General features: G+C 43.9%; 2 protein-coding genes across 4 annotated transcripts in view; both read left to right on the top strand.

The window, feature by feature from the left end:
* LOC105982721 (basic salivary proline-rich protein 3-like) overlaps positions 1-3,745 on the top strand; it is a 49,222-nt gene extending 45,477 nt beyond the window's left edge. The window contains exons 4-5 of the mRNA XM_013012398.1: positions 2,724-3,345; positions 3,615-3,745. Of these exons, the coding sequence (XP_012867852.1) occupies positions 2,724-3,345; positions 3,615-3,745 (753 nt within the window). The remainder of the gene's footprint in view (positions 1-2,723; positions 3,346-3,614) is intronic.
* Positions 3,413-20,062, top strand: part of Mtdh (metadherin) — a 75,605-nt gene continuing 58,955 nt past the window's right edge. For 2 of the 3 annotated variants that reach the window (XM_013012493.1, XM_013012491.1), the window contains exon 1: positions 3,546-4,138. In XM_013012493.1, the coding sequence (XP_012867947.1) occupies positions 3,758-4,138 (381 nt within the window). In that variant the 5' untranslated portion in view covers positions 3,546-3,757. Of the gene's footprint in view, positions 4,139-20,062 lie in introns of all 3 variants that reach the window. The other variant, XM_013012492.1, reaches the window with a different exon arrangement.

Genomic DNA, 20,062 nt, shown 5'->3' with positions numbered 1-20,062 from the left:
CTGGGTTCGATTCCTCAGCACCACATAAGCAAGAAGAAAAAAGCCGGAAGTGGCATTGTGGCTCAAGTGGTAGAGTGCTAGCCTTGAGCTGAAGAGCTGAGGGACAGCGCCCAGGCCCACAGTTCAGGCCCCACAACCGGACCCAAAAAAATAAATAAATAAAATAAATTTATACATTAGCAAATCCCAAAGTGAGGATGGTATATCCCACCTTTGTTAGGACCCAAACCATATGCATTACATTTTAAAACTTTTTCAAATAGTTTTATTGATGTATAGTTGACAAACTACAACACTTGAATATACAATTGATGTTTTAAAAAAGTATATACCAGCCAGGCACCAGTAGCTCACACCTGTAATCCTACCTACCTACTAAGGAGGCTGAGATCTGAGGATCACAGTTCAAAGCCAGCCCAGGAAGGAAAGTCCGTGAGATTCTTATCTCCAATAAACCACCAGGAGAAAAAAACAAAAAACAGAAGTGGTGCTGTGGCTCAAGTGGTAGAGCACTTGCCTTAAGCTATAGAGCTGAGGGACAGCCCTCAGGCCCAGAGTTCAAGCCCCAGGACCGGACACACACACACACACACACACACACACACGTATGGCTGGGAAGGTGGCTCAGTGGTAGAGTGCTTGCCTTGCATGCATGAGGCCCTGGGTTCCATTCCTCAGCACCACATAAGCAAAAAGAAAAAAGCCAGAAGTGGCACTGTGGCTCAAGTGGTAGAGCACTAGCCTTGAGCTGAAGAGCTGAGGGACAGTGCAAGGCCCAGAGTTCAGGCCCCAGCACCAGAGCCAAAAAAAAAAAAAAAAGTATATATCTATAAAATCATCATCTCAGTAAAGTACATACGCATCATTCCAAGTTTCCTAATACTCCTGTTTAATACCGTCCTCCCTCCTCTGCTTCCACCTCACATTCCCAAATAACCATTGCTTTTCTCTCATCATAGATTAGTTCACATGTTCTCATTTTACATGAGCAGAATCATATACTATATGCTCTCTTTTCTTTTTGGTATAGTTTCTATCAACATAACTAAGATGCATTCATGCTGTATTTGTAGTTCATTTTTATTTGAGTGATATTCCTTTATATGTCACCCACAGAAAAGGCAGTTCTTATTTCTGAACCTGAGCTTCTTGTTAGGTGTTCAAACTCATTTTACATTTATCTTAACTTTACTGTTTTTTAAGGAATTAGGATTCTCAATCTATTTAGATCAAAGCAGGTATTAACAGCATTCCTCACAGCCTTGCTTGTTTCGAATTTTTTGAATATTTGCTTCACTTAAATCTTACATAAAGTCCATCATTATATAAATTAATAAACCTAACTTTGTGGAACTACACTGTATTCTTGGTGGTCTTTATCAAATGTTTTATTTAGTTAGTTGGTTGTGGGGCTTGAACTCTGGGCCTGGGCACTGTACCTCAGCTCTTCAGCTCAAGGCTAGTGCTCTACCACTTGAGCCACAGCACCACTTTCAGTTTTCTGTTGCTTTATTGGAGATAGGAGTCTCACAGACTTTCCTGCCCAGGCTGGCTTTGAACCATGATCCTTTCTGCCTCCTTAGTAGCTAGGATTACAGGCCTGAGCCACCAGCGCCCTGCTTCAGATGTTTTATTAATTGATATGACTGCTGACTACAATATGTGAAAAACAATAAAGCACATGACCTTATTTTTTATATAAAATGTAAGTATATGGAAATACAATGAGTTAAAATAAGTATATCTGTTATTACTAAATACAGTAAACATTTGTCCTCTATTTTGTAAGACAATGACAGAAAATAAAAGCAATAAAGGCTATGTAACTGTACTGAATTGAGACTTGTTTGTTTGAAGGGACTTGCACATTCCTTTATTATTGTAATGGGGTTTTTTTGTTTTTTGTTTTGTTGATCTTGGGGCTGGAACTCAAGGCCTGGGTACTGTCTTTGAACTCTTTCAATCAAGCCTAGAGCTCTATTACTTTGAGCCACAGCTCCACTTCGGTTTTCTGGTGGTTAACTGGAGATAAGTTTCACAGACTTTCCCATCCACACTGGCGTTCCTCAGATCTCAGCCTCCTGACGCCCGGCTACTACAATAGTTTTATTTCATAAAACCACAGGTGTTCTATCTGAAATGGTCAGAAAAACTTCTTAGGAAAAGCTTATCTAGAATAAAAACATGTAGGATTATAAACCTTAAAAATATGAATGGAATGTGTTAATTTTGAGTTGACACAGATGCCAATGACAACTTCTGAGTCTTACAGCCTTCTACAACTTAAGTCTTTAGTCATAAGCCTGTATAAGTTTAACAGTTCATTTTTATTATTTACAGAACTCCCACCCACGCAACATAATCACTGCTGCATAAGTAGGTCAAAATTCTCCTTGGCTCCCTTTGGCATTCGGCGTTAGTATTTAGTTCACTTGTTTACGTGCCCATGATCATTTCGTGTAGGACATACCAAGTTTCCTTATAACAAAATGAAAATGTAAAACCTTGAAGAATCTCCCACTCATCCTGGGTAATTAAGTCTGAAAAGGCACTTCTTCTCCTTCTAATGCTACTTGCCGCAGCCGATCAACAAAGCAGATTTTCCTATTTTGGGGGAAGTGGTTTAAGCGAAGTTACGTAAAAAGCTTTCCCAGAAAACCATGAAGCTCCCTCGACACGCAAATACCCACTCATGTGCTTCCTTTCATTCTTTCCTATTATAGCTACGAATTAGTAGGAAAATAACAGCGCCGCCCCCGGGTTTCCGCACTTCGGAGCGCGGGACTGACAGCAGGCGGCCGGAGAGAATGAATGGGCTGCCCGCCGGCGCCGCGCCGCGCCGCACAGCACCGCACCGCACCGCGCCGCAGTCCGGCGGACGCGCGTTAGGCTCACTGGCCCGGAAGATGAAGCCCCAGTTTGTGAATGAACCAGGGGCCGGCTTCAGCCCACCGCGGCAGCCTCCAGCGGAGCCTGACCGTCGGGAAAGAAGGCCGCTCCCCCTCGCACCCCCTCCTCACACAGGAAGGGAGCACCGCCCGACACCTACTCGGGGCGACTCCGAGCCGGCCGGTTCCCGGCTCTTCCCCCCGCGCGGCTACCCCCGCCCTCCCCCGAGAGCCCCACCCCGGCGCTCACAGCGAGCGCCACGTCTCTCAGAGCTCGCGCCCCCAGCGGCCCCGCGAGGCTTTGCCCCCTTTAAGTCACCCCGCCACCCGTCTAGAGTCACCGGCTCCCCGGGCTCCGCGTCTCTCTCAGGCCGAAACCAGCCAACGCCAACCTCACTCGTCGCGTTTCGCCCCGGCCCCGCCCACGTGACACCTACGACCCGCCCACCGCGCTCACGTGACCTACGCACATTTCTCTCCTCCCCGCCCCTCCGCCCCCGCACGCGCGGCGAGGGTCGCGGCCGCAGCCGCCATTGTTCCGCCGGGGGAGGCCAGCGGGGGCCTGGCGCCGGCGCCGAGACGCCGCTTAGCGGCCGCCACTGGAGACACTCCTCTCTCTCCCACCTCTCCTCCTGGTGGCGGCGGCGGCGGCGGCGGCGGCGGCGGCGTGAGGCTGACTGGGGCGGGGGGAACCCGGAGCCTCCTCTGCCCTTCCCGCGGCGGCAGCGGCCGATCCCCGGCTCCAGCGCGAGGGGCGGCCGCGATGCGTTGGGCCTGAGGCGCCCCGGCCCTCGCTGCCTCCCTCGACTGTCGCACAGCCCCTCGGCGCCCCGGCGTCATCCCGTGAGTCCTTCTGACGGGGAGGGAAGATGGCTGCACGGAGCTGGCAGGAGGAGCTGGCCCAGCAGGCCGAAGAGGGTTCGGCCCGACTGCGGGAGATGCTGTCGGCCGGCCTGGGCTTCCTGCGCACCGAACTGGGCCTCGACCTGGGACTGGAGCCGAAGCGGTACCCAGGCTGGGTGATCTTGGTGGGCACCGGCGCGCTCGGGCTGCTGCTGCTCGTCCTGCTGGGCTACGGCTGGGCCGCGGCTTGCGCCGGCGCCCGCAAGAAACGGAGGAGCCCGCCCCGCAAGCGGGAGGAGGCGGCCGCCGCGCCGGCCCCGGCCGCGGATGACCCGGCCCAACTGAAGAATCTCAGGAACGAGGAGCAGAAGAAGAAGAACCGGAAGAAGCTTCCTGAAAAACCCAAAGTGAGTAGGGGCGAGCGGGCCGGTGCGGTGGGTACGGCACGGACGCCCCGGAGCCAGGAGGCCGAGTCTCCTCCTGGAAGGAAATAGAGTGCGTTAGGCGACAGGCGAGATGCAGATCTGCCAAAGGGGAGGCGGTGATGGACGGACACATTACTTAGAGAATGGGAGAAACTCAGGAAGGGTTAGGGCAGACGAGTGGGCAAGACCAGTTTACAAGAAAGGAAGTTAGAGGGTGGGGGGGAGGGGGTTACCCAGACTTCAAACCTTGACCTTTCTTGTGGCCTACAGGGTAGATTGTAAGAGGAGGGTAATGGGATCTTCCGGTGGTGTTGGGAAGTTCTGGAAAGACTGTACCTGGAAGACAGTCTCTCTAAGTCACATTGTGACAGGGGCTACTGAAGAAAATAGGGTGACCTAAAAACTCGGGCTTACAGAGGATTAAAGGTGTCTGTGTCTAGATGTGCTTCCATTTTAGTTGGGACTGGAAACGGGAAATGGTTGCCCACTCTTGGTGTAGTCAATGTGGTCAGATAGAGACCGGGAACAGCAGTGGGGCAAGAGGGAGTGAGACTCATAATATTCTTGTGAGCTATTTGGCGCCATGAAAGAGAGCTAAAGCAAGTTCTGTAAATGGGCTATTGTACACCCGGTGATGTGGGAGATTTTTAGAAAAAAATTAAGGGATGACAGGGCAGAAAGGTGAAGATTGGGAGGTTTCAAGCACCACGTGTCGAAACGCAGAGGTAGAGCCTCTGTGCGGAGTTTTACTTTTACTTTGTGTATGTGTGTGCCCATTCTCATACTGGGCTTAAACTCAGGGCCTCATGCTCTCACTTGGCTTTTTCCACTCAAGGCTGAAGCTCTACCTCTTGAGCCACACCTCTGCTTAGGGATTTTTGCTGGTTAGAGTTAAGAATTTCATGGTCGGAGTTCTCTCTCCCCTTTCCCCCTTTGATCCTTAGATCTCAATGAGCCACCAGCCCCGGCTGCTTCAACATTTTTTATTGCCTTCTCCGTATGGTTTTCACATTATGTTTCAGTGTTTTTTTGTTTTTGCTTTACAGTTGAGAATATGGAGGGTGTGCAGACTTAGAAACATCTTCTAGCCTATCATTTGCATTAAATGACCTTTCGGGTACAATTTAGTAGCCAGTTTCAAAGCCTTACTGTGCAGAAGTACACTTGGTGTGTTTTGTGGTTGGTGCAAGGTATGCACGTAAGAGTTAGAATCCACCAGGAGACTAAGTGTAGGAGGCTGATTTCTAAATAATTATATCCATAGGCTCATTGGTGCTAATAGAGGCATGTACAGGATGTTATTGAGGTTTGGGAGATTTAATTCTACTGAAGGGACTTAGGAAACTGATCGCAGGAAGTGGAGCTTCATGCCAAACAAATGAAAATGTTGGTAACCATTTTTAAAAAGTCTTTATAATGACAGGTCACAGTGTAATAGGCCTGGATAAGTGTTCAGCTTTTTGCTTGCTGATTAACAAGATACAAGATAGGAAACCTAGAACATGGTGAAGAATTGTCAGTGTGCTACTCCTTTATGGTAGATGAACAGAAAATTTACTCAATTTAGAATGTATATATTTAAACTTTTGTAGACATTGTCAAGGATTACTGGAAAGTAACAGAAATACAGAATCCAGCTCCACAATAAAGAAAATTGTCTTGGAGGCTGGGAGGACCCCCAGACATTAATCTTAAAATCTGTGTGGATATGACAGGTTGTGAAAATTACAAATCCCTATTTAGGACATCTAGAGTTTCAGATGGACTTGAGGAGAGAGACAGGTGCTCCAAGAGCCCATCTGAAGTACATTATAGCATTCAAATGACTCATCAGAAGAAGAAACAGACTCTGGTGAACATTTGTACTAGGAAAAATATGCATTAGACTTAGGACTTACTCTCTTCCTTTTCATTTGTGGTAAGGAAAGAGGAAATGAATGATTGAACCTAATATAAGTTTTGAGGGGTAGAGAATGGGAGACAGGCTGAATGGTATAATGACTGTTAATTGGGTGAAAAGATATTTATTTCCAACACATACCCACAAAACTGTTCTCTGTGTTTTGAACCAAAGAACTGATTATGAGAGATGACCCCCCCCCCAGTTACTAAAATGCAGCTTTACAGGTCTAAGTATAAACTGCCATTTGTTTAGTTCTCATTATGTGCCTCGCACTATGCTACACATATTTACTTGGAGAAAAGCAATATACTAGTTATATAAACTGAAGGCAGGAAAAAGGGATACAGTATTGTCAGTCTCAGTGTGAGGGAAATACAAAAGTAGAGGCTCATGTTTTCCCCAGGCAGCTTTTTCCCCCAGTTATGGGAAAATATATAGTCAGCCCACCTATTTGTGGGCTCTGCATCCATGGATTCAGCCAAGGATCAAAATTATGACTATCCCACATATATACTTTTTTCCTTGTTATTATTCACTAAACAATACAGAATGTCAACTATTTTTATGTACTAAGTATGATTAATCAAAAGATGACTTCAAGAGTATGAGGCTGTAAGTAATGCACAAACAATGTAATTTTATTATATAGGGATTTGGGCATCTGCAGATTCTTGTACTTTTGGTAGTCCTATAACAAAGTACTTTGCTGGGGGGAAAATTATAACAATACAATCCCACTGTAGGCGTGGGTGGACACAAAAATGCCGAATCACGGCATTTGCTTTTAAAGTGGGTAGGAGATTAGATTAAAGTAGTGGGAGAAGCCTGAGAAACAGCAAAGGCCCAGGGATAGAGGAAGACAATCTGGCTGGCTGGCTGGCTGGCTGGAAAGGGAAACTCTAAACTTGGGTAAAGCATTTAGCCTTAACTATTAGCTTATATTGTTTACATATTAAAGATCTCAAGTACTGTAGAAGTGTCCCTCTTCCAGAATGTTTACAATAGAGTAAAAATTTGTAGCTTCTCAGCCCGTCCTCAGATTTAAAAAAATCAAAATCTCCAGAACAATGTTTAGGGTATCTTGCCTTTTCTTTTCAGACATGGTCTGGCTAGTCCAGGCTGACCTAAATGGTCCTCCTACCTTAGACTACTGAGTACTTGGGGCTCAAGTTGTAAAGTTGCCTACCTAGCAAGCACCAGATCCTGAGTTCAGTTCCTATTACTGCCAAAAACAAAACCAACAACAACAACAAAAAAACACCATTTTTCTAGTCCAGTGTGGTTTAACGCACAGTTGTAACCATCCCAGAACTTGAAAAAGGAAAGAGAACCTTGAGTTCAGACTGACTTGAGCTTCAAAAACAAGGATCTTTAATACAAAATTAATTACCAGATGCAGTCTGTCTATTAATTCATTTGTTCATTACCGCATTCTGTATTTAAGTGGGTTCAGTGATATAACCTGATATAACCTTCCCAGGACTTCATGCATGCTAGGCTAGCACTCTACCACTAAGCCACTTCCCAGGTTCATTACTTCTAAGATAAGAAATATTCTGGTTGCTAGAGTTCTGAGTCTCTGTTTATATTGACTTTTAAAAGGCCCTTTCTGTAATCCTACCTACTCTGGTGGCTGAGATCTGAGGATCACTGTTCACAGAGACTGCCTAGGCAGGAAAGTCCCTTACACTCTTACCTCCAGTTAACCACCAGACAACCAGAAATGGTGCTGTGGCTCAAGTAGTAGAGCTCTCTCACCTTGAGCTAAAGAGCTGTGGGACCAGGCCGAGTTCAAGCCCCAAACTGACCCAAAAAGTGGGGGGAGTAGTTGTGGAGGTGGGAGGGAAGGAATGGAAGAGGAAAAACAAAGGCGGAGGCAACAATGCTCAATAGGAAATGTATTTATTACCTTGCTAATGTAACTGTTACCCCTCTGTACAGTATTTTTACAATAAAAAAGTACCGGGGGGAAAAAAGCCTCTTTTTCTCTACCAGTTTTTGTTGATGTGAATTGGGCTTTGGGTGTGTTGTTTTTGCCAGACCTGGGGCTTGAACTCAGGGCCTGGACATGTCCCTGAGCTTTTTTGCTCAAGGCTAGCACTCTTACCACTTGATCCACAGTGCCACTTCTGGCTTTTTCTGTTCAATTCCTCTGGAATTGAACCCAAAGCTTCCTGCGTGCAAGGCAAGCAAGCACTCTACCTCTAAGCCCAAGCAAGCCTTGAACTAATGTTCTTCCTGTCTTCAGTTCCTATTGAGATATGTACCATCGTATCTGGCTTCTCTTACAAATATTTAGCCATTCTTTGAGGCTCTGCCTTTACTTTAAAGATTTCCATTGTTCCATAGTTATATGTTCCTTGTAACATTTAGCATAATATTTCGTGTTTAGTGGAAACTACAGTTGCCAGTTACAAAAATCAAATTGGTCATTCAATATTCAAACATCTCTGTATGGGTAGCGTAGAGCACCTTGCTAGTGGTTATATACCTAGGTGATACTGTATATACAGTGACAGATCAATATAGTTAATTTTCCTTGCTTTACAGTAGTTATATTCTATAAAGTCACTGCAAACATTGAACTGGTAAGTACTGACTATATCCCCTAAAGAAAATGCAAGTTTAGGTTTCTGCAAACTTCTGATCACATTATTTTCAGCAACCAGTTAATACATGGCTTTGTTTTATGGGTATTTCCATTTAAAGATACTATTATACAAAGATAATATTGTTAATCCATTAATATTAAACTCACAGACAGCAGTACTGAAATTCAGGCCTGAATGAAGCTTATTATCTAATATGCAAAGTTTCTCTGTAAGGTATATTGTTGCCTTCTTGCAAACCATTTAGGAACATAAGATGGCTCATTAGCACAATGACTGGGCACCATTTTAAACAGTGAAATCACACAGACAGAAACACAAAATATGCCGGGTGCCAGTGGCTCACACCTGTAAACCTAGCTATTCAGAAGGCTGAGATCTGAGTTTCCCGGCTCAAAGCCAGCCCGAACTGAAAGTTTGTGAGACTCTTTTTTTTGGGGGGGGGGCGGGGGGAGTTCTGATCGTGGGGCCTGAACTCTGGGCCTGGGCGCTGTCCCTCAGCTCTTCAGCTCAAGGCTAGCGCTCTACCACTTGAGCCACAGCGCCATTTCCGGCTATTTTTTTTTCTTTTTGCTTATGTGGTACTGGGGAAACGCTCTACCACTGGGCCACCTTCCCAGCCCAGTTTGTGAGATTCTTATCTCCAATTAACCACCAGAAAACCAGAAGTGGTGCTTGTAGTTCAATTGGTAGAGCGTTTGCCTTGGGCTGAAGAGCTGAGGGACCGCGCCCAGGCCCAGAGTTCAAGCCCCACAACCGACAAAAAAAGCAAAATATTTGGTGCAAACTAGACCTCAAAAGGCACACTTGTTTATAGTTAAGAAACTGAAATAAAGGAAGAATGTTACCTTGAACCTCAGGTGAGAACATGCCTTTAATTTTTTGCAACACTGTACATGTCCACAGAAGTCTGCAGAAGTAATTCATGTACTGATTTGGGGGTTACAATTAGCAAACAAAATTGCTCATATAGAATCTGAATAGTTAAAACTCAACTGAGACTAGTCATATACTTTGTCCAATTGGAAGTCCCATGTTTATTTCAAAGATTAACATCTCAAAAACAGAACTTAGTTTCCTACCCTCTTGGAGTCTTCCCTTTCTCTTAAATTGTCTTTTATTAGTTATTCAAGCCAAATCTTCAGGATCATACTTGATTTTAACCTTCTTAACCTCCTATCTAATCCATAGTAAATATATCATTAGATAAAAAATTATCAGATTTATTTTATGTAGGAGTGGGGGAGACATAGAGAGGAAATGGGGAAAGAGAGTTGTTTTGCCTTATTTTTGAGATCCAGGCTTGCCTCCAACTCATGATCTCTGTTTCTGTGCGTCAGTCTTAGTACTGGGATTACAGACAAATCACTATGCCCACCAGCTAAAGAGTTTTTTTGGGGGGGAAGGGGAGATCTTGGGGCTTGAACTCTGGGCCTGGGTGATGTCCCTGAGCTCATCTGCTCAAAGCTAGCCCTCTACCACTTGAGCCACAGTGCCACTTCAATTTTCTGGTGGTTTTTTGGAGATAAGAGTCTCATAGCCTTTCTTGCCCAGGCTGGCTTGGAACCATGATCCCCAGATCTCAGCCTCCTGAGTAGCTAGGATTACAGGTGTGAGCCACTGGCACTGGGCTTGGTTATTTGTTTTTAAAGACTCTTTAGAGCCAGGCTGGTGGCTCACGTCTGTAATCCTAGCTATTCAGGAGGCTGAGAGCTGAGGATCAGAGTTCAAAGCCAGCCCAGGGAGGAAAAATCCATGAGACTCTTATCTCTGGTAAACCACCAGAAAACCAGAAGTGGTGCTGTGGCTTAAGTGGAAGAGCACTTGCCTTGAGCTGAAGTTGAAGAGCTGAGGGACAGCGCCCAGGCCCAGAGTTCAACACGCACACACGACGCACGCACTCTCTTAGCTTACTCTGTATGGCCCAGCACCTGATTTTCTTTCAAAGCTGATTTTTGAGTTAGTTTTCTCTTTATTTGCTAATTTTTTTTTCTTTGGGTCTGGTCGTGGGGCCTGAACTCTGGGCCTGGGCATTGTCCCTCAGCTCTTCAGCTCAAGGCTAGCACTCTACCACTTGAGCCACAGCGCTTCTGGCTTTTTTCTTTTTGCTTATGTGGTGTTGAGGAATCGAACCCAGGACCTCATGCATGCAAGGCAAGTGCTGTACCATTGAGCTACCTTCCCAGCCCTTGCTAATTTTTTTTTCCATCAAACTTGTTTCCTTATTTTTCTGTTGGGCTCTGGAGATTGGAGGGCAAGGTGAGGGAGGCTTCTCCCCAAGGTCTTTCCTGGGATCACTGGAGAGATTTAGGGGGGACCAGTCTCAGATGCTAAGTACTACCTGCACATAAACTCCTCCAGTGTACCAGATTGATTCCCCTGCTACTTTAAACTACAGTGTTCTTTCAATTCTTCAAAAATACTTTTCATAGTCCCATTGCCTTTACATAACCTAATACTAAAGCTTCTACAGTAATCTTCTAGTATTCTTATCGACCTTTTGACCTCACCTAAAAGATTCTTTACTGAAGATTATTGAAGATTCTTTACCTAGAAGATTCTTTACTGATCTGATCACCCCATTTGAAATAGACATCATTTTCTATTTTCTTCTTTCTTTTTTTTGGTCCTGGGGCTTAAACTGAGGGTATGAGCACTGTCCCTGAGCGTTTTTAGCTTAAAGCTAGTGCTTTACCACTTGAGCCACAGCGCCACTTCTGGCTTTTTCTGTTTATGTGGTATTGAGAAATCAAACCCAGTGCTTCGTGTGTGGTAGGCAAACACTCTACCACTAACCCACATTCCAGCCCTCTCCTCTTCTATTTTCTTTTTTTGCCGGTCGTGGACCTGAACTCTGGGCCTAGGCGCTGTCCCTCAGCTCTTCAGCTCAAGGTGAGCGCTCTACAATTTGAGCCACAGCGCCACTTCCGGCTTTTTCTTTTTATCTGGTGCTGAGGAATCGAACCCAGGGCCTCAGGCATGCAAGGCAAGCGCTGTACCACTGAGCCACCTTCCCAGCCCTCCTCTTATTTTCTATCCCAAGGCTCATTAGGCTTCCTTCATAATAGTTATTACATTTTGTAACATTTGCTTTCCCGTTTACTTTTGGAGGGACTTTTCTCAGAATATACTAGACCATTCTTAGACTAGTTGGTAAGCTAGTGGCAAACAGTGCCTGACATCTGAAAGTCTTTGTTAATTAATTTTCAAATTAAATGCTGAATGGAATGACTAAATGGCATAGTTTAATTGGGTAATGTGGGGTTTTTTTTCTATGTAGTGGTTTTATTGGTAGTACTAAAAAGAAATTATATATATATATATTTTTTTTTTTTGGTTGGTCATGGGGCTTGAACTCTGATGCCTTGAGCTCTTCATCTCAAGGCAAGCACTGTATCACTTGAACCACAGAGCCACTTCTGGTTTTTTGGTAGTTAATTGGAGATAAGAATCTCACGGACTTTCCTTTCGTGGGCTAGCTTTGAACTGAGATCCATAGATCTCAGCCTTCTGAGTAGCTAGGATTACAGGGGTGAGCCACCAGGTGCCTGTCAAATTACATCATTTGCCACATGTGGGTATGTATGTGAGTACACCCAAAACCTTACTGTAGTGTTAAGGAAGTGATCCTATCCTAAGTTACATCCTAGCCTTCTCTTTAAGCCACTATTTCTCTAGTGTGAATTCTAAAAAAAAAAAAAATAAGAATCTTCAAAGGCTGGGCTCTGATGGCTCATGCCTGTAAGCCTAACTGCTGCAGGAGGCTGAGATCTGAGGATCCCAGTTCAAAGTTAGCCCAGGCAAGGTAAGTCTGTGAGACTCTTATCTCCAACTAACTACCAGAGAACCAGTGGGCTCAAGTGATAGAGTGCTAGCCTTGAGCTGAAGAGCTAAGGGACAGCGCCCAGGCCCAGAGTTCAAGACCCACAACCAACAAAAAAGAAAAAGAAGAATCTTCAAGTAAATAGGTAAAACAACTCCCTAATTCCACAGAAGAATATTGAGATTAAATGACTTTCTGAAAGTCAGACAGCAAAGAGTTTTAAAAGTAGAATTATTTTCTCATTCTAGTTTGAGACTTACTTGTTCTGTCCAACATTCCTCTGTGGGTTTTTTTGTTTGTTTGTTTGCTTGCTTTTTGTTTTGTTTTGTCAGTAGTGGGGCTTGAACTCCGTGCCTGGGTGCTCTCCTTCAGCTCTTCAGCTCAATGCTAGCGCTCTACCACTTGAGTCACAGCACCACTTCCAGTTTTCTGGTGGTTTATTGGAGATAAGAGTCTCATGGACTTTCCAGCCTGGGCTGGCTTTGAACCATGAGCCTCAGATCTCAGCCTCCTAAATTGCTAGGATTACAGGTGTGAGCCACCGGCACCAGGCTTCCTCTTTGGTTTTGATGGTAAGTTTGCTCTCTTTTCTGTTCAATTCTAGTTAGTAGTTTTGAAACAAAATTTTGGACTTCCAGAAGGCATACATCATGATCCAAGAAAAAAAAATGCATGAGTATGTGTCAGCTATATCACTTGTACTCCTTATCTCACCACCCATCAGATATGAAAACCAATGTGTCAAAGTGGCACTGTGGCTCAGAGTAATAGAGCACTAGCCTTAAGTGCTCAGGGACAGCACCCAGGCCCTGAGGTCAACAAAAAAAGGTCAATAAAAACCAATGCGTGGGTCTCATATCATCCTTAGCAGAATTTAGTCATGTGTCAGATTTTGTCAACTCCCTGTCCCATAATTGGAGCCTTGAGCTTTCTTGATGCAATTAACAACATCATTTGGTATCCCTGAATAGGGTTGAACTTTTGGCTAGTTGTTTAGAAAACACACGGATATAAATGAAATAGCTTAAGGGGCATAGCAATATTTGAATTGCATAGCAATGTTTGAATTGTAGATCATATTTGTTAGGATTGTTCTCTATTACGAGGAGTTTAAATTGGGATTTTCAAATAGGTTAAGTCACTATGTCTGAAGCTATACGTAGTTGATAATGTATACAGCATTTATCAGTGAAAAACACATAGTTTGTGCTTTCCATATGAAATTTATATCAAAACTCTTCATGTAAAGCATCTAGCAGAAGTCTGACACTAGACAAATATCAGAAATTAGTATTTTTAGGCTATCTTGTAGTCTAACATACAACTTTCAGTTAAGCAGATTCAAAGTCTAATGAAACAACTTGTCCAACACATTGGGAATTCCAATTCTGGTCCCTCAACTTAGCTTCAAAATACTTTTCATAGAGGAAGAGTATTATTCTATATATTACTCTACTAAGTTTGTTTACTGAGTATTGAATGAAAATGTGATGTATGTAATATGCAATTTTCTTAGAATATAGTAAAATTCTAATGACTTTTTTTGCTTATTTAATTTTTTGTTTGTTCAAGCTCTAGTCTGGAGCTTTAATTCAGTGCCTGAGTTTTTGTTTTTTGTTTTTTGTTTTTTTGCTTAAGGCTAGTACTCTACCACTTGAGCCATAGCTCCACTTTCGTGTGTGTGTGTTTGTGTTTGTGTTTAATTGGAGATGAGTCTCCTGGACTTTTCTGCCCATAACCTGACCAAGTTTGTATCAGCCTGGTTTGAGCACTCAGTCCAGATAGAGCAGGACACCTGGATGGCAGTGAGCTCTATTACTTTGGGCAGGAGGAAATGACAAAAATACAATGTGGGAAGGTGGCTATTCAGTTCCAGTGCTCTTCAGACAGCACCAGTGGGACCTGGAGTCCAGGGTAGGCAAATCCTGGAGTTCATCTATGCATGAGGCCATGAGAGGGCTTGCCCACCTGCCCTTCCTCGTAGGGAGGCCTCCCAGTAAGTGCGTGGGAGGTGCAGGACACTGCTGACTGCTTTACCCAAGCATCCAGGGCCTGATGGCTGATTCCTAGGTATCCCCTGTATACCGAGGTCCATGCCTCAAGGAGGTGGGCAGTATAAGACAGGCCCCAGGTACCTGCCCATTGGCACTCAACAACTTTGGGGGCACTTAAACATTTTTCTTCTACCCTTCTGGATTCTAAATGGCTATAGGCTTACCTTGCGACCTTTCCTTCAAACCCCAAATTGCTGAAAAGTTACTTAAAATATTTCATCTACTTAAGAAATTTTCACAATAAAGGTTTAACAAAATCAGAAGGGAAAAAAAAGGCAAATTAGAAAGGACAAAATAATGGCATTCACAGGGAAATGGATAGAACTAGAACAAATCATTTTGAGTGAGGTAAACAAGGAGCAGAGACCAGCACATATGGTCTCCCTAATATGTGGAGGTTAAACCCAAATGTAAGGAGATACAACAGAGTAAACAAGACTGGAGAAACAAAGGACCTCCACTCATCTTGTTGTATCATTACTAAATGACCCTATGCTGTTGACCACATATAAGGTATATATGCGCACATCTGAGGGAAACTAGGAGGAGGACACAAAAACAGAGGGAAACGGGAAAACATACAACAGCAGAACCCATCAGCTGCACTGGACATCGATGAAAACGAATTAAGCAACTCAAGGGCATCGATGGGAGGGAGGGAATGAGAGGGATAGAATGTATTTGTGACTTTAACTAAGTATCACTATCTCACAATACTATGAAATTTGTGAAAATTGTGTAATCACTTATTCACAAAAGAAAGGCAGAGCAATGCCCTACACTTTTTATTTAGCCCCTGAGAGAATATATTTGCTTATCATTTATAATCTATTAACTTCCAAAAAGAGTTTGTGTCTGAAGCATTGGACCTAATGATCCAGGACTAATGCTCACCAGCAATTAGTTATTGAAATTTCTAGTATAAAATTACTTTAATACCTACATATTTGTTAATGGAGCTTTGGAGCTAGAAGAAACAATTTCTTGAGCCAATATGCTTTTATGTCCATTTAGTACATTCTTCTTTTTCAGTGATATAACCTGCAGTTTCTTTGTTTTCTTTTCTTTTCCTTTCTCTCCTTTCTTCTCCCTTCCTTCCTTCCTTCCTTCCTTCCTTCCTTCCTTCCTCCCTCCCTTCCTCCCTCCCTTCCTCCCTTCCTTTCTCTCTCTCTCCCTCCCTCTCTCTCTCTTTCTTTCTCTTCCTCTCTTCCTCTCTTCCTTTCTTTCTTTCTTTCTTTCTTTCTTTCTTTCTTTCTTTCTTTCTTTCTTTCTTTCTTTCTTTCTTTCTCTCTCTCTCCCTCCCTCTCTCTCTCTCTTTCTTTCTCTTCCTCTCTTCCTTTCTTTCTTTCTTTCTTTCTTTCTTTCTTTCTTTCTTTCTTTCTTTCTTTCTTTCTTTCTTTCTTTCGGCTTGAAATCAGGGCCAGGACATTGTCCCTGAGCTAATTTTGCTCAAGGTAGTGTTCTACCACTTGTACCACAGTTCTACTTCAGACTTTTTGGTGGTTAATTGTATGTAAGAATCAGACTTTCCTTCCTTGTCTGTCTTCACACTGTGATTCTCAAATCTCAGTCTCCTGAGAGTAGGTAGGAATAAAGACATGAGCCACTGGCACCTAACAATAATCTTTATATTTTTGTGCCAGTACTAGGGCTTGAACTTGAGGTTCTCCCTCAGTTTTTCTGCTCAGGGCTGGTGCTTTTCCACTAGAGCCATGATTGGTTCTGGCTATTTGCTTCTTGAGATAAGAGGCTCTTCAATTAGTCCAGGCTGGGCTGGCTTAGATCTCAGCATCCTGAGTAGCTAGGATTACAGGTGTGAGCCACTTGCTCCCAGCTCTGGCTTCAAATGTTAATCCTTTCATAAATGTTTATGAAGGGAAGGGATGGGAAGGGTAAACAAAGGAGGAGGATGCAATGCTTGATAAGAAATGTACTCACTATCTTGCCCATGTAATTGTAACCCCTCTGTACAGTATTTTCACAATAAAAAAGAAAAAAAAGCCGGAAGTGGCACTGTGGCTCAAGTGGTAGAGTGTTAGCCTTGAGCTGATGGGCTGAGGGACAGTGCCCAGGCCCAGAGTTCAGGCCCCACGATCAGACAAAAAAAGCAAAAAACAAAAAAAGTTAACTAGGGGCTGGGAAGGTAGCTCAGTGGTAGAGTGCTTGCCTTGTATGCATGAGTCCCTGGGTTCGATTCCTCAGCATCACATAAGCAGAAAAAGCTGGAAGTGGCGCTGTGGCTCAAGTGGTAGAGCACTAGCCTTGAGCTGAAGAGCTGAGGGACAGTGCCCCGGCCCTGAGTTCAGGCCCCATGACCAGCCCAAAAAAAAAAAAGTTAACTAGTAGAGGCTGCTCAAAGAAGTAGAAGTCTAAAGCATATCTTCTTCTAAACTTTTTAACTCCTTGAAGGTCAAGTCCTTGTTCCCATAATCGAAGTTAAAGATTTAATAACATCGAGCACTTTGATTTCCTTGATATCAGCAGTCATGAAATGAGCTCCAGCTCTCCTGCTCTATACCCCCGCTTCTATTCCATTCTGATGGTCAGCTTATTCGAGTTTACTGTCCTTGCAAGGATTTGGGCAGGACTTGGGGAGTCATAGTAAAAAGGTAAATGTAACAATGCCTATGTGGTGATTATATCACTCTTCCATACTGAAAGACATCTAGACATCTTTAGTCTATCTTAACATACAGACTGTAAATTATATGTGAAATTAATTTTGATTGGCTCTAAAAAGGAAGACCTCAGAATTTAGAATGAGGTTGCAATAAAAGGCCAACATGGGGTCTGGGAAGGTGGCTCAGTGGTAAGAGTGCTTGCCTCACATGCATGAGGCCCTGGGTTCCTCAGCTGCACATGAGCAGAAAAAGCTGGAAGTGGTGCTGTGGCTCAAGTGGTAGAGTGCTAGCTAGCCTTGAGCTGAAGAGCTGAGGGACAGCACCCAGGCCCAGAGTTCAGGCCCCGTGACCAGCCAAAAAAAACGGCCAGGCACCAGTGGCTCACGCCTGTAATCTAGCTACTCAGGAGGCTGAGATCTGAAGATTACGGTTCAAAGCCAGCCCAGGCAGGAAAGTCTGTGAGGCTCTTACCTCCAATAAACCACTGGAAAACCGGAAGTAGTGCTGTGGCTCAAACAGTAGAGTGCTCGCCTTGAGCTGAGCTGAAGAGTGAAGGGACAGCGCCCAAGCCCAGAGTTCAAGCCCCACGACGGACCAAAAAAAAAAGGCCAACATGTAGAACCACTGTATAAAATTCCACAATCAGGGATAACAGTTTTATATAAAGCCCATGTTAACAGTCATGGGGACAGGTAAGTTGGACTTGAAGTGTTGCCTTCCAGTTATTTATCTTTCATGTGAATAGATCTATATAATAACGCTGTTTAGGGATTTGCTTCTTTACGCACCACTCATATGCTGGGTACTGGTGGCTCATGCCTGTAATCTTAGTTACTAAGGAGGCTGAGATCTGAGGATCGTGGTTTGAAGCCAGCCTGAGCAGGAAACTCCATGATTTTTTTTTTCTTTTTGTCGGTTGTGGAGCTTGAACTCTGGGCTTGGGTGCTGTCCCTCAGTTCTTCAGCTCAAGGTGAGCACTCTACCACTTGAGCCACAGTACCACTTCCGGTTTTCAAATGGTTCATTGGAGATAAGAGTCTCACGGACTTTCCTTGCCCGGGCTGGCTTTGAACCTCCATCCTCAGATCTCAGCCTCCTGAGTAGTTAGGATTACAGGCGTGAGCCACCAGCGCCCGGCTCCATGATGTTCTTATTATCTGCAATAAACTACCATAAAAGCCAGAAGTGAAGCTGTGGCTCAAGTAATAGAGCAGCGCTAGCCTTGAAGAAAAACTTTGGGACAGCACCCAGACTTAGAGTTATAGACCAACATACATACACACACACACACACACACACACCACAATACATGTATGTGTGTGTGTGTGTGTGTGTGTGTGTGTGTGTATGTCATTTCCAGTTTCCAAAACAGGACATTCTAGACCAGCTAGTATAAGGAAAGGACAGATTGGTTTTGCTGTTCCTACTACCTACAAATTAGACTTAACTCTTGGGATAGGAGGCTTATTGTTTAGTGGCCTCAGATGTATGTAAACAGTTGTTAATTATTTCTGGAATCCCATTAGTGATGAGAAAATACATAAATCCCATGGCTTAATGGAAAATTGAGATATCTGCAATAGACAAAACAACTGCAGTTACAGATATTACATAGATTGATGTCACAAAGAAAGAACTAAAATTGACGCCAGTGGGAACATCCAAGCACCTTTGGCTTGCTGATCCTTTCAAAGTCCAGGAAATAAAAACTGAGTGTTACCAAGCCTCTAATAGTGGTGTTGATCACCAGTTAAGGACTTAAGGCCTTATTTGGGATACTACATCAACAGTGCCTGTAGTTGCTATCACATACATGGCATTGAATTTTCTGATAACATTTTTAAGACCATTTTTGTCTTTGTTTTTGTTTTTTGTTGGTCGTGGGGCTTGAATTCTGGGCCTGGGCGCTATCCCTGCGCTCTTTAGCTCAAGGCGAGCGCTCTACTGCCTGAGCCACAGTGCCACTTCCGGTTTTCGAGTAGTTTATTGGAGTAAGAGTCTCACGGACTTTTCTGCCTGGAATGGCTTTGAACCGTGATCCTCAGATCTCAGCCTCCTCAGTAGCTAGGATTACAGGCATGAGCCACCGGCGCCTGGCTTTTTAAGACCATTTTTGATTACTCACTTTCTCAGTTTTTAGCATTTAGTAAATAAAATGATTACATGAATAATACGGAGATGGTATAAAGTGACCATGGCAAAGAGTTTTCTGAAAGTACTACTAGCTAAATGAAAATTTGCAGATAAAACAGTTATAAACTGCCAGTTGAAGAGATCAGAGACTGAAATAGCTGCAGGATTATTCATTTACTGTAGTAAACCTTACTAAGACTAACCACAGGAAGTCTCAAAAGGTAAGTTTGGCTAGAGAAGATAGTGTTTACTAAGAAAAAGCATGTAACAGGTGTGGTATCATGTGCCTGTAGTCTCAGATTCTTGAGAAAGTGGTTGAAGCAGGAGGATTACCTGAGCCCAATTGAGGTTTAGGACAGCCTGAGCAACATAGTCAGATCCCCACTGTGTTAGAGAGAGAAGAGAAGGAAATAATACACACATGTGTAGTGTTTGTGATACTGCAAGGTAGATTTTATTTGTTTTTATTTTTTGGGGGGGGTCCGGTCGTGGGTGTGAACTCTGTGCCTGGGCGCTGTCCCTCAGCTCTTCACCTCTAGGCTAGCGCTCTACCATTTGAGCCACAGCACCACTTCCAGCTTTTTTTCTGCTTATGTGGTACTGAGGAATTGAACCCAGGGCCTCACACATGCAAGGCAAGCGCTCTATCACTGAGCCACCTGCCCAGCCCCCAAGGTGGATTTTATATTATTGATGTAGATCAAGCTCTAATCCTACCTGCCTTTCTGAGATTTCTTTTTTTTTTTTTTTTTTGGGTCCGGTC

The sequence above is a fragment of the Dipodomys ordii genome, unplaced genomic scaffold, assembly GCF_000151885.1.
Source record: "Dipodomys ordii isolate 6190 unplaced genomic scaffold, Dord_2.0 Scaffold17, whole genome shotgun sequence".
NCBI lineage: Eukaryota > Metazoa > Chordata > Mammalia > Rodentia > Heteromyidae > Dipodomys > Dipodomys ordii.
Note: the sequence above shows the minus strand (reverse complement) of the source record. Positions and strands in the feature narration are given on the sequence as shown.